The 14,391-nt window shown below is 46.8% G+C and overlaps 1 protein-coding gene across 1 annotated transcript in view; it reads right to left on the bottom strand.

Annotated features, from left to right (window-relative positions):
• The window catches only part of INTS6 (integrator complex subunit 6), an 84,653-nt gene extending 70,523 nt beyond the window's left edge, over nt 1–14,130 (bottom strand). The window contains exons 1-3 of the mRNA XM_082247768.1: nt 13,682–14,130; nt 13,491–13,568; nt 907–1,056 (exon numbers count right to left, since the gene is read on the bottom strand). Coding sequence (XP_082103894.1) covers nt 907–1,056; nt 13,491–13,568; nt 13,682–13,792 — 339 coding nt within the window. The 5' untranslated portion in view covers nt 13,793–14,130. The remainder of the gene's footprint in view (nt 1–906; nt 1,057–13,490; nt 13,569–13,681) is intronic.
• Nucleotides 14,131–14,391: the final 261 nt, after the last annotated feature.

Raw genomic sequence — 14,391 nt, 5'->3', positions numbered from 1 at the left:
TTCTAGAACCATCATCCTGATCCTGAATTCACCTTGTAAGCCGCTAGCCAGAAAAATGAAAGCGGGCTGGAAATTCAGGCATAATTGGTTCTATGTCTCTTTAAGGTTAGACACTAACTAGCTTGTGAAGCCAAGGTGAGGATGACAGCCCTGGAGCTTGCACCTTTAAAAACAAGTCAGCAATAGCAGCATCCATGTTTCTGTCCTTGGACTGCTTTTAAGCACATAAAAGGAGTCATTTTCCTTTTTAAATAAAAGGATCTGAGAATAGATAAAAGTTAGACTTAATGCCTAAAATTGACCCAAAGTTTTGCTGGCACATTTCTAGCCTGGGAGCCCCTGAAAATACAGAGCTCAATGCCTAAATGGCAGTGTACAGCTATGAAGCCAGTGCTTTACCCCCCTTACCCCATATTCCTCAATGCAGTGTGCATTTTTGACCAATGGGAAGGAGTGCGGTTGCAGAAGAGCTCACTCTTGAACCCGAGAACTAATAAATGCATATTGCGCTGCCTAAAATTTAGGGCTCACAGGGTACCAAGGAATAGGAGAGGTATATAAATGAACCTTTGGGTGCCTACTTTTAAGTCTTTAGGTTAGCTTGTATAACCACAAGTTCACTTAACGTCATTGCTTTAATACAGGAATCTTGTGGTTCATAAAACAAGCACCACATACCTGAATGATCCTTCCTTTACCTGATCTAATCCGCCACACCGTGCAAATCAGGTAACCTTTTAACACCTGCCTATGAGGCAGTAATATGGAGTGACCAGTTCTCTCTATTCACCTCACCAGAAATGAACAGAAGATCAGACACCTGTCTTCTATCAACACTTCAATTGGGGAAAAAAAAAAAAAACTGAATGAGCTGGGAAGGCCGTTTCCTTTAACATTTGAACCTACCTGTCCATAGTTGTCTATGCCAGTTACTAATCTATTTAAATTTAACAAATCAAATGCTGTCCTTAGGGCTTGACCAAGTGTAGTGAGTCCCACAGCTTGAAGATTTTTCAGCTCGTTCATAAAGGTAGCATGATTCTCTTTCCAACCAGCCTGTAAAAATAAAGATAGAAATATGTATTCTTCAAATTCCTGAGAGTATTTGCATGTCTAAACAAAGAATACTTTAACCTCTAAATAATCATTAGTTTATTGTGATGGAAAGTGGCTGTAAGGGTCTGTATTACTTTAGGATAAATCCAATAGTAGCAGGATCGAAGAGCGCTGTCTGAAAAAGTGAACTCCTAAATAGGGTTCTCTCATTTTCAGCAAGTGACTAGCTTCTCCAGTCATTGACCACTGCAGTAATTACGATTAAGGAGCCCAACAAGTAACCTGGACAATAAAAATGTCCTAAAACAATTAAGGCTGGTCATAAATTATACAATTTTCATTTAGATTTACCAAAACCATATATCAGGTCAAACCTAAACACTTTCAATTTGTGTCCAATAGGGCAGGCCTTGCACCAAATAGTTGAAAGTAAATCTAAAAGAAATTTGACAAGAAAAGTGTATAATATATGGACAGTCTAACTCTCCAAATGCAAGTTATCACTACCACCATAAAGGCAGTCCCCATCAACTCATAGAACATGCTGGAAAGAAAAGAAAAGGACCAGCAATGTTGGCCATATACAGGCAGGTCTCTATACTGATTAAATGTGCCTGAACCTATCATAACAGGACTTTGTCAGCTCAAGCAGCATATTATCTGTAGTTCAAGCATTTCCTACTGCTCATTCAGGAGTCATAAATGTTCCACTATGTTGCACAATCACTGCAGGCAAATAAAATACTTCAAGCACTTGCAGGGTGCTCTTGTTTGCAAGGGCATACCTAGATGATCCGATTGTTGGAAGATAACCTCAAACCCATTGTATCACTTACAAAAATTAAGAATTTCATAACACCTCAAACACCCTTCAAACAGCCATTGTACTAAAACAGCCGCTTTGAGCAGCTGTTATTCTAAGTGGAAATTTAAAATGTCTTTTTGCTTACTGTTGTGTATGCCCCGTATATGCACAATGCCTATAGTCCTAAACAGACAGCAAAAATCTAAAGCTAAAGGCATAGAGCCAATCAGAGTGGCTTTCAACCTTGTGATAGCTGTGATGGCCACTTTCAGAGATCACCAATGTAAACAGTACATTTACATTTGAGAGTCGAGCCTCTTTTTCACAACGGAGGAAGGGGAGAAAGGAGGAAGGGGAGAAAGGAGGAAGGGGAGAAAGGAGGAAGGGGAGAAAGGAGGAAGGGGAGAAAGGAGGAAGGGGAGAAAGGAGGAAGGGGAGAAAGGAGGAAGGGGAGAAAGGAGGAAGGGGAGAAAGGAGGAAGGGGAGAAAGGAGGAAGGGGAGAAAGGAGGAAGGGGAGAAAGGAGGAAGGGGAGAAAGGAGGAAGGGGAGAAAGGAGGAAGGGGAGAAAGGAGGAAGGGGAGAAAGGAGGAAGGGGAGAAAGGAGGAAGGGGAGAAAGGAGGAAGGGGAGGAAGGAGGAAGGGGAGGAAGGGGAGAAAGGAGAGAAAGGAGAGAAAGGAGGAAGGGGAGAAAGGAGGAAGGGGAGAAAGGTGGAAGGGGAGAAAGGTGGAAGTTCGGTGCCACATGCATTTCATTGTACATTCAGAATAAGACTGCCAACAAGCAGATGTGTTTGTGTTATTGAAGAAGAGACATAGCATGTCTGATCTGCAAAAAAGTAAATGTCCGCTTGAATAGTTTTGTTTATTTCGTTTTACAGTTTAGTTCCTCTAAGTGCACAGGAAGTTACGAAGACAATGGAAATCTGACAAGGTCAGCTAGGTATTTCTCTATACTTACAGAAAATGTACTTTGCCTTAAAGTGGTTTTAAAGGTTAAAGGTTTTTTACCCTAATGCATTCTATGCATAAAGGTAAAAAACCTGTGTGCAGTGACACCCCTCCCCCCCCCCATAATACCCACCTGAACACCTGATTCAGTGATGTGCATGAAAGTTGAGCTTCTCTCAGGTCTCTCATTCCTTAATGGCTGAGACAGCAGTGGCTTCTGGTACTGTAAATCTCAGCCAGTGAGCCAAAGAGTGGGTGGTGGGGCCAAGCAGCAGCTCTGTATGTCTTAAGGATGCATAGAGCGGGGCTCCAGAGCAAGCATGCACCAGTGCCCCCAAAGCAAGCGGCTGGCTATAAAAGGCAGTGGCTGAAGGGGTGAAGCCAGGAGCACCAGCAGAGGACCTGAAAAGATCAGGGCTGCTCTGTGCAAAACCACTGCACAGAGCAGACAAGTAGGACTTTATTTTTTTTTTATAAATGTAACTTTAATGTCAGTAAGAGGTTGTAAAGTAAATATATTTTTTTTAAATTAACCAACATGTTCTACTTAACTGCTCTGTGCAATAGAATTCCACAGTAAGCCCCCAATCCTCTTCTGGGGTCCCCCCGCCAGTGCTCCTCATGTCAGGCACGGATGTGCTGGTAAAGGAAAACTGTACATGAACTTAGTGGGACTGAATAGTAACTGCAGAGTCATTTTGCACCTTTCTGCTACTACAAACACCTAGGTCTGCCAACTATGTATATTTTCCCCATGGTGGGGCAAGCATGTGTGCTGGTGCCAAGTATGATGGGATATACAGCCCCAATGAATTAATTCTGGTGGCTAGCAATGATGGTACGAGTGCACACAGGAGACCAGAAGATGTGGCTAATTAATGACAAAAATGTAAGTGTTTCAGGACTGTAGGTGTAGGAAAGAACGGTTTACTGTACGGTGCTAAAATCAATAAATACTAATGTATTGCTGTGAAATAAAAATTAGGTTTTATTACTATTTTAAAGTAAAACTTTTCAAAGTTAAGGTCCTCCCTAACCGAAGACACAACATACCCGCAATCTCCTTTATTAGCCATAAACCCTCATCTGTGCACCTGGCCGAATTAGACTGATCATAGACAGCTCGGATTTTGGCCGATTCCTGCTAAACCAGTTGAAATTTAGACCATGGGTGGCCCTGCTGGCACCAACTAGCTTAGTAGTCTCTGAACTGTGGCCCAGGGGCAGGTGTGGTCCTTTGTTCGCCTTTATCCAGCCCTTAGAGCACCATTCCTCCGCACAGACACACTAAATGGGGCACCATTCCTCTCACTGACACCATTGATCGGGCACCATTAATTGGGCACCATTCCTCTCACCGACACCAAGATCGGGGTATTGTTTACTCCAAAAGGTCACAGTGTAGCCCCTCTAAAGCCTGAAGGACAGTACACTGGCCCTTTGTTTAGAAAGTTTAAAGACCTCTGACCTAGTTGAACAAGAACGTATTTCAATATTGACTGAGCCAGGTGAAAAAATGATCACCTACCAGATGCAGCCACTGTTCACGTATTCAGACAGTCACAGGTACTGTGGCTGTCTGAATACAATAGCTGGCAGTGGAGATTCCTCCATTGATAGGGTCTAGTGTGGATGGGGAAATCAACTGACTTTATCATTCAGCCCGCAAGCTGAATTGGAGAAAAATTGAGCCGTGTCCGACTAGCTTCAATCTTACATTGTAATGTCTGCCAAATCCACCATCATAAAAATCGGACACATTTTTTGAACAATCTTTTAAAACCTGAAGATTTAAAATACCTGGTAATTTTACCATGAAGAAACATGGGTCAGGCACTTCCTGTTATAAAGTGATAATGCTCCCTCCCTGTCTGCCTATTATGCTTCTGCATTACCACCCTGCTATATTTGCTTTTCATGTAGACTACAACTGGCTGTTTCAACACACATTCCACGGGTAGGGTCCTCTGTTGTCTTCATCAAGAATCCCGCCCTGAGAAATGCCATGCAGCCATCGCTGGAGTGCATGTGTAGACAGCAGGTGTCTGCAAAGAATCTGCAGAAGATCAGCAGTACTGTCATGCAACAAAGATTGTAAAAAGGTGAAATCAAATATATCAAATATAAATCACCCAACAACTGTATTTTAAATTTTCTCCATCAGCTCATCCCCCACAGTTATTACCTTTTGTTTCACTTGTCCCTCCCCCCTTCTAGATTGTAAGCTGTAATGAGCAGGGCCCTCTGATTTCTCCTGTGTTGAATTGTATTGTAACTGTATTGTCTGCCCTCGTGTTGTAAAGTGTTGTGCAAACTGGTGGCACTATATAAATCCTGTATAATATTATAGAAAATAATAATGGAAATTGTTTAAACTATACTATAAATTTTCCACTGTTATTTAGCAGTCTCATGCCTCTGAGCCACGGTATAAGAGGAATCCTGAAGACAAACTTGCCTCTCCTCTCAGTCTGCCAGCATTTAGAGTGTGCAAAGCGAAACAACCCTCTCATTTAAAGGAATGTAAACTACAGGGCTATGATATTTGAAACCATTATGCATATTTAGAAGACAGAACAATGTGTGTGTGAGGTCAGGTAGTCCACAGATACAACAAATATCAGGCTGAGGTCACCTCTAGTGATTTTCTAGAAGTAAAAAGAAATTAGGGGGTAATGTATACCTTTTCTGTGCAGGCCTGCAGAGTTTTGAAATTTTTAGGTCAAAAATGCAGTATCTTCCCAATCTTCCTTATGACCGGTACTCAAAGTTTAAGTCCAGCCACAAATTTTTAGTTTGAATAGTGAACAACAATTAGAAAGCATTCTTGTTAAAACTGCTAACCAAGCTCTGTTGTAAGGAATTCCTATTACTAAAGGGCCGCTCACACTATGCATTGTGCATTACCTGCGTACTGAGCGACAGCAGCCTAATCATTTTTAACAGGCTTGCAGGACACTCAACAGGAAAACACAATGGATGGCACATGCCTTGACCGCTACTGCAGCTCATACGTTAATATGTATTGCGGTAACACATAAAAAAAAAATGGCATCAGTGTGAATGGCCCCTCAGGCTACATCCACAAAGGTGATTAGGGCTGGTGAGAATAGTAGCGACAGGAGTCAGCGACTCCTCCTGTGGATCTCAGCGGGTAGTTGCAGTCACCAGCCCCGTTCACTAATGAATGGTCACCAGGAGGTACACCTATTGGCGGCTCTTTGCAAAGCTGGCGATTACCTGCAACCAGCAGCAAATAGCCTTAAAGTGGTTCTAAAGCCTCAAGGTTTTTTTTTACCTTAACGCATTCTATGCATTAAGGTATAAAACCTTCTCTGCTGCAGAATTCCCCCTGCCCTTTATTCTTACCAGAGTTTGATCCAGCGAAATGTACAAGAGCAGCAGCTCTTGCCGCTCTCTCCCTCCTCATTGGGCAGAATGATAGCAGCAGGAGCCACTGAATCCCTCTCCTGTCAATCAACTACAGTGACGAGGGAGTGGGGGGGGGGGCTGAATCCTAGTATGTCAATGAACACAGCAGCGGGGTTTAAGAGCAAGCACACACGTGACTCCATGGGAAGCGGCTTCCCCTGGGGGCACTGGACAGATAGGAGGAGCCAGGAGCATTAGCGGGGGACCCGAGAAAAGGAGGTTCAGGTGGCTCTTTGTTTTAAATTTCCTTTGCAATCGCTTCGGTTCCTGGTGTGAATGTAGCCTTACTGTCCCAACAGCAGCGGTTTCACATGACAGGAAGTGGGGAGAAATCCATTTTTTTTGTAGAATTGGGAAGGGAGAATAAAGTTGCTGTCAACTTCTTATTGCCATCTGTTGAAGATCTTCACTCACTTCCTGCCTGGTGAAACCATTGTTAGGGAGAAACTCTGTAAAGGAGGCTTGAATAGAAGTAAAAACCTAACAGAGGTTTCACTCATTCCCTACTTGATCTAACACAAAGAAAAAGTTTTGGCTGGACATCTAATTCTACTGGGCATAAGCATTAGAGGATAGTCTCCTTAGAAGGTGATGATGTCATATCTATAGGCATAGAAAATGCCCACGTGTCAATTTTTCAAAAAGGTGTGTGGTTGGGGGGCCTAAAGCAAGTCAGAAATGTTACTCCAATTTCCATCACCCCCAAACCCCTGGGAAGTCAAGTGTTCACATATATTTATGTGCTAGTGGTCAGATCACGTTGATGTATGCGTTGGCGGTGAGATGAGGGTGCACGTATGCGTTGGCGCTGAGATGAGGGTGCACGTATGCGTTGGCGCTGAGATGAGGGTGCACGTATGCGTTGGCGGTCAGATCAGGCTGCACGTATGCGTTGGCGGTCAGATCAGGCTGCACGTATGCGTTGGCGGTCAGATCAGGCTGCACGTATGCGTTGGCGGTCAGATCAGGCTGCACGTATGCGTTGGCGGTCAGATCAGGCTGCACGTATGCGTTGGCGGTCAGATCAGGCTGCACGTATGCGTTGGCGGTCAGATCAGGCTGCACGTATGCGTTGGCGGTCAGATCAGGCTGCACGTATGCGTTGGCGGTCAGATCAGGCTGCACGTATGCGTTGGCGGTCAGATCAGGCTGCACGTATGCGTTGGCGGTCAGATCAGGCTGCACGTATGCGTTGGCGGTCAGATCAGGCTGCACGTATGCGTTGGCGGTCAGATCAGGCTGCACGTATGCGTTGGCAGTCAGATCGGGCTGCACGTATGCGTTGGCAGTCAGAGCAGGCTGCACGTATGCGTTGGCAGTCAGATCAGGCTGCACGTATGCGTTGGCAGTCAGATCAGGCTGCACGTATGCGTTGGCAGTCAGATCAGGCTGCACGTATGCGTTGGCAGTCAGATCAGGCTGCACGTATGCGTTGGCAGTCAGAGCAGGCTGCACGTATGCGTTGGCAGTCAGAGCAGGCTGCACGTATGCGTTGGCAGTCAGAGCAGGCTGCACGTATGCGTTGGCAGTCAGAGCAGGCTGCACGTATGCGTTGGCAGTCAGATCGGGCTGCACGTATGCGTTGGCAGTCAGAGCAGGCTGCACGTATGCGTTGGCAGTCAGATCAGGCTGCACGTATGCGTTGGCAGTCAGATCAGGCTGCACGTATGCGTTGGCAGTCAGATCAGGCTGCACGTATGCGTTGGCAGTCAGATCAGGCTGCACGTATGCGTTGGCAGTCAGAGCAGGCTGCACGTATGCGTTGGCAGTCAGAGCAGGCTGCACGTATGCGTTGGCAGTCAGAGCAGGCTGCACGTATGCGTTGGCAGTCAGAGCAGGCTGCACGTATGCGTTGGCAGTCAGATCAGGCTGCACGTATGCGTTGGCAGTCAGATCAGGCTGCACGTATGCGTTGGCAGTCAGATCAGGCTGCACGTATGCGTTGGCAGTCAGATCAGGCTGCACGTATGCGTTGGCAGTCAGATCAGGCTGCACGTATGCGTTGGCAGTCAGATCAGGCTGCACGTATGCGTTGGCAGTCAGATCAGGCTGCACGTATGCGTTGGCAGTCAGATCAGGCTGCACGTATGCGTTGGCAGTCAGATCAGGCTGCACGTATGCGTTGGTGGTCAGATCAGGTTGCATGTATATGTATGTGTTGGTTGTCAAATCATGTTGAACTGTGTGTTGGTGATCAGATCATGTTGCGTATATACAGTGGATATAAAAAGTCTACACACCCCTGTTAACATGACAAGTTTCTTTGATGTAAAAAAAAAAAAAAAATAAGAAAGAAATAATTTCACAACTTTTTCCACCTTTAATGTGACCTCCAAACTGTACAACTCAATTGAAAAACAAACAGAAATCTTTTAGGAGGGGGGGGGGGCAGAGCCTCTTATAACTGGGGATGTAGCTGTGTTCAGAATAAAGCAATTTCATTCATATTCACATTAGATAGGAGTTAGTACACACCTGCCATTATTTAAAGTGCCTCTGATTAACCCCAAATAAAGTTCAGCTGTTCTAGTAGGTCTTTGCTGACATTTTCTAAAGCTGGATACACACTATACAAGATTTGTTGGTAGATTTCCTTTAGATTTACCTTCAACTATGTAGAGCAAGGGCCTGCCTCATTGCATACAAATTGAAAGCGTTCAGGTCTGACTTCATATTATATGGTTTTGGTAAGTCTAAAGGAAAAAATCTAAAGAAAATTGTATAGTGTGTAGCTTTAGTCACATCCTACAGCAAAAGCCATGGCCAGCAGAGAGCTTCCAAAGCATCAGAGGGATCTCATTGTAAAAAGGTATCAGTCAGGAGAAAGGTACAAAAGAATTTCCAGGGCATTAGATATAACACGGAACACAGTTATTATCAAGTGGAGATAATATGGCACAACAGTGACATTACCAAGAATGGGACGTCCCTCCAAAATTGATGAAAAGACAAGAAGAAAACTTTTTAGGGAGTCTGCCAAGAGGCCTATAGCAACAATAAAGGAGCTGCGGGAGTATCTGGCAAGTACTGGCTGTGTGGTACATGTGATAATCTCCCATATTCTTCATATGTCTGGGCTATGGGGTAGAGTGGCAAGAGGGAAGCCTTTTCTTACGAAGAAAAACATCCAAACCCAGCTAAATTTTGCAAAAACTCATCTGAAGTCTCCCAAAAGCATGTGGGAAAAACTGTTATGGTCTGATGATACCAAAGTTGAAGTTTTTAGCCATAATTCCAAAAGATATATTTGGCGCAAAAACAACACTGCACATCACCAAAAGAACACCATACCCACAGTGAAGCATGGTGGTGGCAGCATCATGCTTTGGGGCTGTTTTTCTTCAGCTGGGACAGGGGCCTTAGTCAAGGTAGAGAGAAATATGAACAGTTCCAAATACCAGTCAATATTGGCACAAAACCTTCAAGCTTCTGCTAGAAAGCTGAACATGAAGAGGAACTTCATCTTTCAGCATGACAACGACCCAAAGAATACATCCAAATCAAAAGAATGGCTTCACTAGAAGATGATTAAAGTTTTGGAATGGCCCAGACCTGAATCCAATTGAAAATCTGTGGGGTGATCTGAGGAGGGCTGTGCACAGGAGATGTCCTCGCAATCTGACAGATTTGGATTGTTTTTGCAAAGAAGTGTGGGCAAATATTGCCAAGTCAAGATGCGCCATGCTGATACTCATACCCAAAAAGACAGTGCTGTAATGAAATCAAAAGGTGCTCCAACAAAGTATTCGTTTTTAGGGGTGTGCACACTTATGCAACCATTTTAGTTTTTTTATTTCTACTTCCCTTCACCTAAAAGATTTCAATTTGTTAATCTACTGAGTTGTACAGTTTGGAGGTCACATTAAAGGTGGAAAAAGTTGTGAAATTATTTATCTTTGTCTCATTTTTTTACATTACAGAAACCTGACATTTTACCAGGGGTGTGAAGACTTTTTATATCCACTGTATGCGAGTGTTGGTTGTCAAATCATGTTGCATAAATAAGTGTGTGTTGGTTATCAGATCACTCTGCATATCTGTCCACCCTATCACCATTACTATACTTTTATATCGCACATTTAGTATTAATTGACCAATATAGTTTTTTTTAATGCCGATACTGATATTTTGGTCATCGGATATCGGTATCGGCCGATATTTTGGACATGTAAAAAAAATGTTTTTTTTTTTTTTTTTTCACAGGTGCTCCTTGTGGAGGGATCTGGGAGTCTAAAAGACCCCAAACCCCTCCTCGGCACTGAAAAGCATTCAAAACATCAAGTTTGGCTGTTTGAATGCTGTCATTTTTTTTAATCTGTCATGACATCACTTCCGGGTTTTTTACATGGAGACCCAATCAGAGCCCAATGCGGCTTTGATCGGGTATTACACGGCCGTGCAGGTAGGATGCCCGGTGGGACAGGAGATCCGGGCAAGCCACGGAAGGCGGCGCGGGGGGACGTTCCATCCAGCTCCTTGTAATGACAGCCGTGAGGCTTCTCAGCCGCATCGGTTGTCATTACAAGACAGCCGACCGTCGGCTATGGACGCTGGTACTAGGGTGATGCCTCTAGCTGCAGGCATCACTCCGGTACAAGCACTTTCCCGAAATATCGGTAACCTCAGGGGCCAATTCTGATATATCGGGGAAAGTGCATATCGGCAGTGCCGATAATTGGTCCAGCGAGCTCAAATTTTTTTGTACAGCGAGCTCAAATTTTTTTGTTCAGGCCGTCTCTGTGCTGGGAGTGCACAGTGAGCACACTCTCAGCACTGAAACACTGCCCCCCCCAGCAACTCATAAGGGCATTTATGCCAACCTCTTTTCTGGCATGCACACGTTACATGGGCTGCAAGGGGTTAACATGAAACCTGCTTAGACCTGTACCTTCTGCTGCAGCAGTGATGTTGGTTTTGGTGCGGGTTGAACTGCGCTTTTTCCCAGACTTCTATTACGTTCTGCGATTTTGGTGCATTTTGCAGGAATTTTGAGCCGCTTTTAGAAAAAACACGGGACGTGATAGTAGAAGCCTATGGCGAAGAACGACACCAAACCTGCAGGCACACTGCGATGCAGTCAAAGCATAGCTGATCAGCATGAAGTCACCCTCACACCAAAGGCAGTGTAATTTTTAGAGGCACGTGGGTGCCATCATTGGTTAACTAGGGTCGCCATCTCATCCCTCAAGCCCCTGTTCACCTCAGGCCAATTTGATGTGGCAACTCGCATTCCAAATCCGGGTCTATTGCCTGTAACAGCATTGCCTGAATAATTGCGACACCACGCCGATTCCCAAAAGTAGTTTCTGCACAACTTTTGGTGACCTTGGGGGCGATTTCAATAGACATCTGTGCATGAACCCACACAGATGTCTATAGAATCGTCCCCAAAACTCGCACTGATTTGCAGGTTGGAAATTGTGCGTGTTCAGCTGAACTCGCACGATTTCAAACCCACCCACAGTGTGAACCCAGACTTAAACCAAACACAGAATCACACAGGTTCTGAGGCTAAATTAACGCAGGTAAGGCACCGAGTGAGTTTAATTACCAGCTTAATCAGCCACGGAACCTGTGTAATTAATATGTGTTCGGTTTTAAAGGGATGAGGTGGCAACCCTATGGTTAACGGCGCCCTAAACGTGCTTTCGCAGCCCCCAAAATGCTTGGTACACTGCACTTTTTGTGCATCCGTCAGCTCACTGAAATTAATGGGCTGTCAAAAATAGGACGTGCAATACCGGGGTGACCCCAGCCCTAAGAGGCGGCTGCTCATCGGACACGGGCCCAGTAAAACCCCCGGACGGTGTTAAGACCTGACAGGGGGTCTAACCCTCCACCTCCCCCCCTACACACTGACATGCGGGTTTGAAATTGCGCGAGTTCAGCTAAACTCACGATAGTAAACCCACCCTCAGTGTGAAGAAGAGCTTAAACCCGAACACATGAGAATTACACAGGTTCTGAGGCTAAATTAATGCACGTAATGCCCCTTTCACACGGGCGATCCGATCCCATCTGCCTGTCAGTTTTTCAGGCAGACCTGATTGGATGCTCCATGCATCCCTATGGGGCAGCGGATGTCAGAGGAGACATCTCTGCTGACACCCACTGCTATCTAATTCCGATCCTGTCTGTGAAATCCAGACTGATGGAAACCCTATTTTTCCATATGTCTGGAGGATCGGATGAGAACAGACAGGCGGTCCGTTCTCATCCGATCCCCCCACAGAGGACAGCGGGGATCTGACAGCTCTGTCTCTGCACACAGAGTGGAGACGGAGCTGTCATCTGCCTGCTCAGCGGGGATCGGCTAGTTGATCCCCCGCTGAGCAGAACGGACCTCGTCGGGCGGTGCGCAGTGTAAAAGGACTCTAAGGCCCCTTTCACACTATCCGTCCGTTGGACGGATTCTGTTTTTCTCAGCGGGGGATAGAGCCGCCGATCCCCCTGCTGAGCAGCAGGAGGACAGCTGTGTCTCCGCTCTGTGTGCGGAGACACAGCTGTCAGTTCCCCATGCATCTCTATGGGGGAAATCGGATGGGAACAGACCATCGACCCGTTCTCATCCGATACGCTGGACGGATGGAAAATAGGGTTTCCATCCGTCCAGATTTGACGGATCGGATGTCAGCGGACATGTCTCCGCTGCCCCATAGGGATGCATGGGGGGACCGTTCAGATCCACCAAAAAAAACGGACAGGCGGATCTGAACGGTCCGCCTGTGTGAAAGGACCCTAAGGCCCCGAGTTTAATTACCAGCTTAATCAGCCACGGAACCTGTGTAATTAATATGTGTTCGGTTTTAAAGGGATGAGGGGACAATCCTAGGGTAACGGCGCCCTAAACATGCATGCTACCGCCTGCTGCACTTTGTGCATCCATCAGCTCACTGTAATGAGCGAGCTGTCACAAGAATAGGCCATGTGAGAACGGGGTGACCCCAGCCCTAAGAGGCGGCTGCTCATCGGACACGGGCCCAGCGGATCCCCCGGAAGGTGATAACGCCTGACAGGGGGTCTAACCCTCCCCCCCTACAGACACAGTGTGATTAAAGGGCCCTCCATGCAGTGACAGCTGTGCTAGGAGTGATCCCTGCCAGCTGTTGCAGAAGTTGGGAGGACTGTGGTCCATGTGTAGTCCTCCAGGCCCTGATCCAAGCAGACACCCCCCCCCCCTCTCCACTCCCATAGTGCCTTGCAGGGTGTCAGCTATGTTCCTGGCGGTGTGTGCGGCGGTTGTCATACCTTGATCCCATACGGGGGCTCCTCCAGGGTGACCAGCATGTACCTGTCTCCTCTGCTGGCGGGATCCCGAGACCGGAGCTGGGGGAAGAGAGAAGAGAGAGGGGAGGGGGTGATGAGTACAACACATAGAGTACACAGTGAGCTGCACTTCTTCCCCGGTCCTGTGGGGGCGCTGTGTTCCGGTACTATACCTTCATGAACGTCTCTACAGCGCCCTTAGCTATGTCCAGGTAGGTAGTGCCCAGGTGGGTGCGCTGGTTCATGGACGCGGACGTGTCTAGCAGGAAGAGTAAGATGGGCATAGTGCTGCCGGTACAGGGGGGGGGAGGGGAGGAGGATGGTGGAGGGAGAGAGGAGGGGGGGGGAGGCCTGACACTCTCAGCCTATGTGCCCCATCTCCTCTTTGTGTGACAGCCGTGTGGCGTTTATCGGGGGTGGCCGGTCATATGTCTCTGTACAGGGAGGCCCGGGGGCTCAGTGTGCTGTTTGTAGGCCGGACTGCCTTGTTTATAACCCCCTTCCCCCCACCGGTACTCTTCTCCCTCCCTCGGTGGATGTGACAGAAGTTTGAATGAGTTCAGCACTACTTCCCCCTCTCGCAGCCTCTGTCTCCCTCTACTGAGCGCTTCCTTTCGCACTCGCGGCTTTTTAAGGCGGGCGGGAGGGGCCTCCGCGGGTTCCTAGTAAAAAAAAAAAGAAAAAAAAAGCCCTCTTACGTCAGGGCTCGTCACGTGACCAAGCTAGAGCCCGCCGCTCATTGGCCCGGGAGGAGGGGGGCGCGCGCGTAACCGTGTCGCGGCCGGGTCCGCTCTGAGTGGCTGTAGAGGTCGGCGCGCCCCTGCTGGCGAGGGAGGTGTTAAAGCGTGCGGCTGGGAAGGGGAGGGACTTTTGCGTGACCGCG

The sequence above is a fragment of the Pelophylax lessonae genome (genome assembly GCF_965119305.1).
Source record: "Pelophylax lessonae genome assembly, chromosome: 2".
NCBI classification, from domain to species: Eukaryota; Metazoa; Chordata; class Amphibia; order Anura; family Ranidae; genus Pelophylax; species Pelophylax lessonae.
The sequence above is the reverse complement of the archived record's forward strand: the minus strand, read 5'-3'. Positions and strand labels throughout refer to the sequence as shown.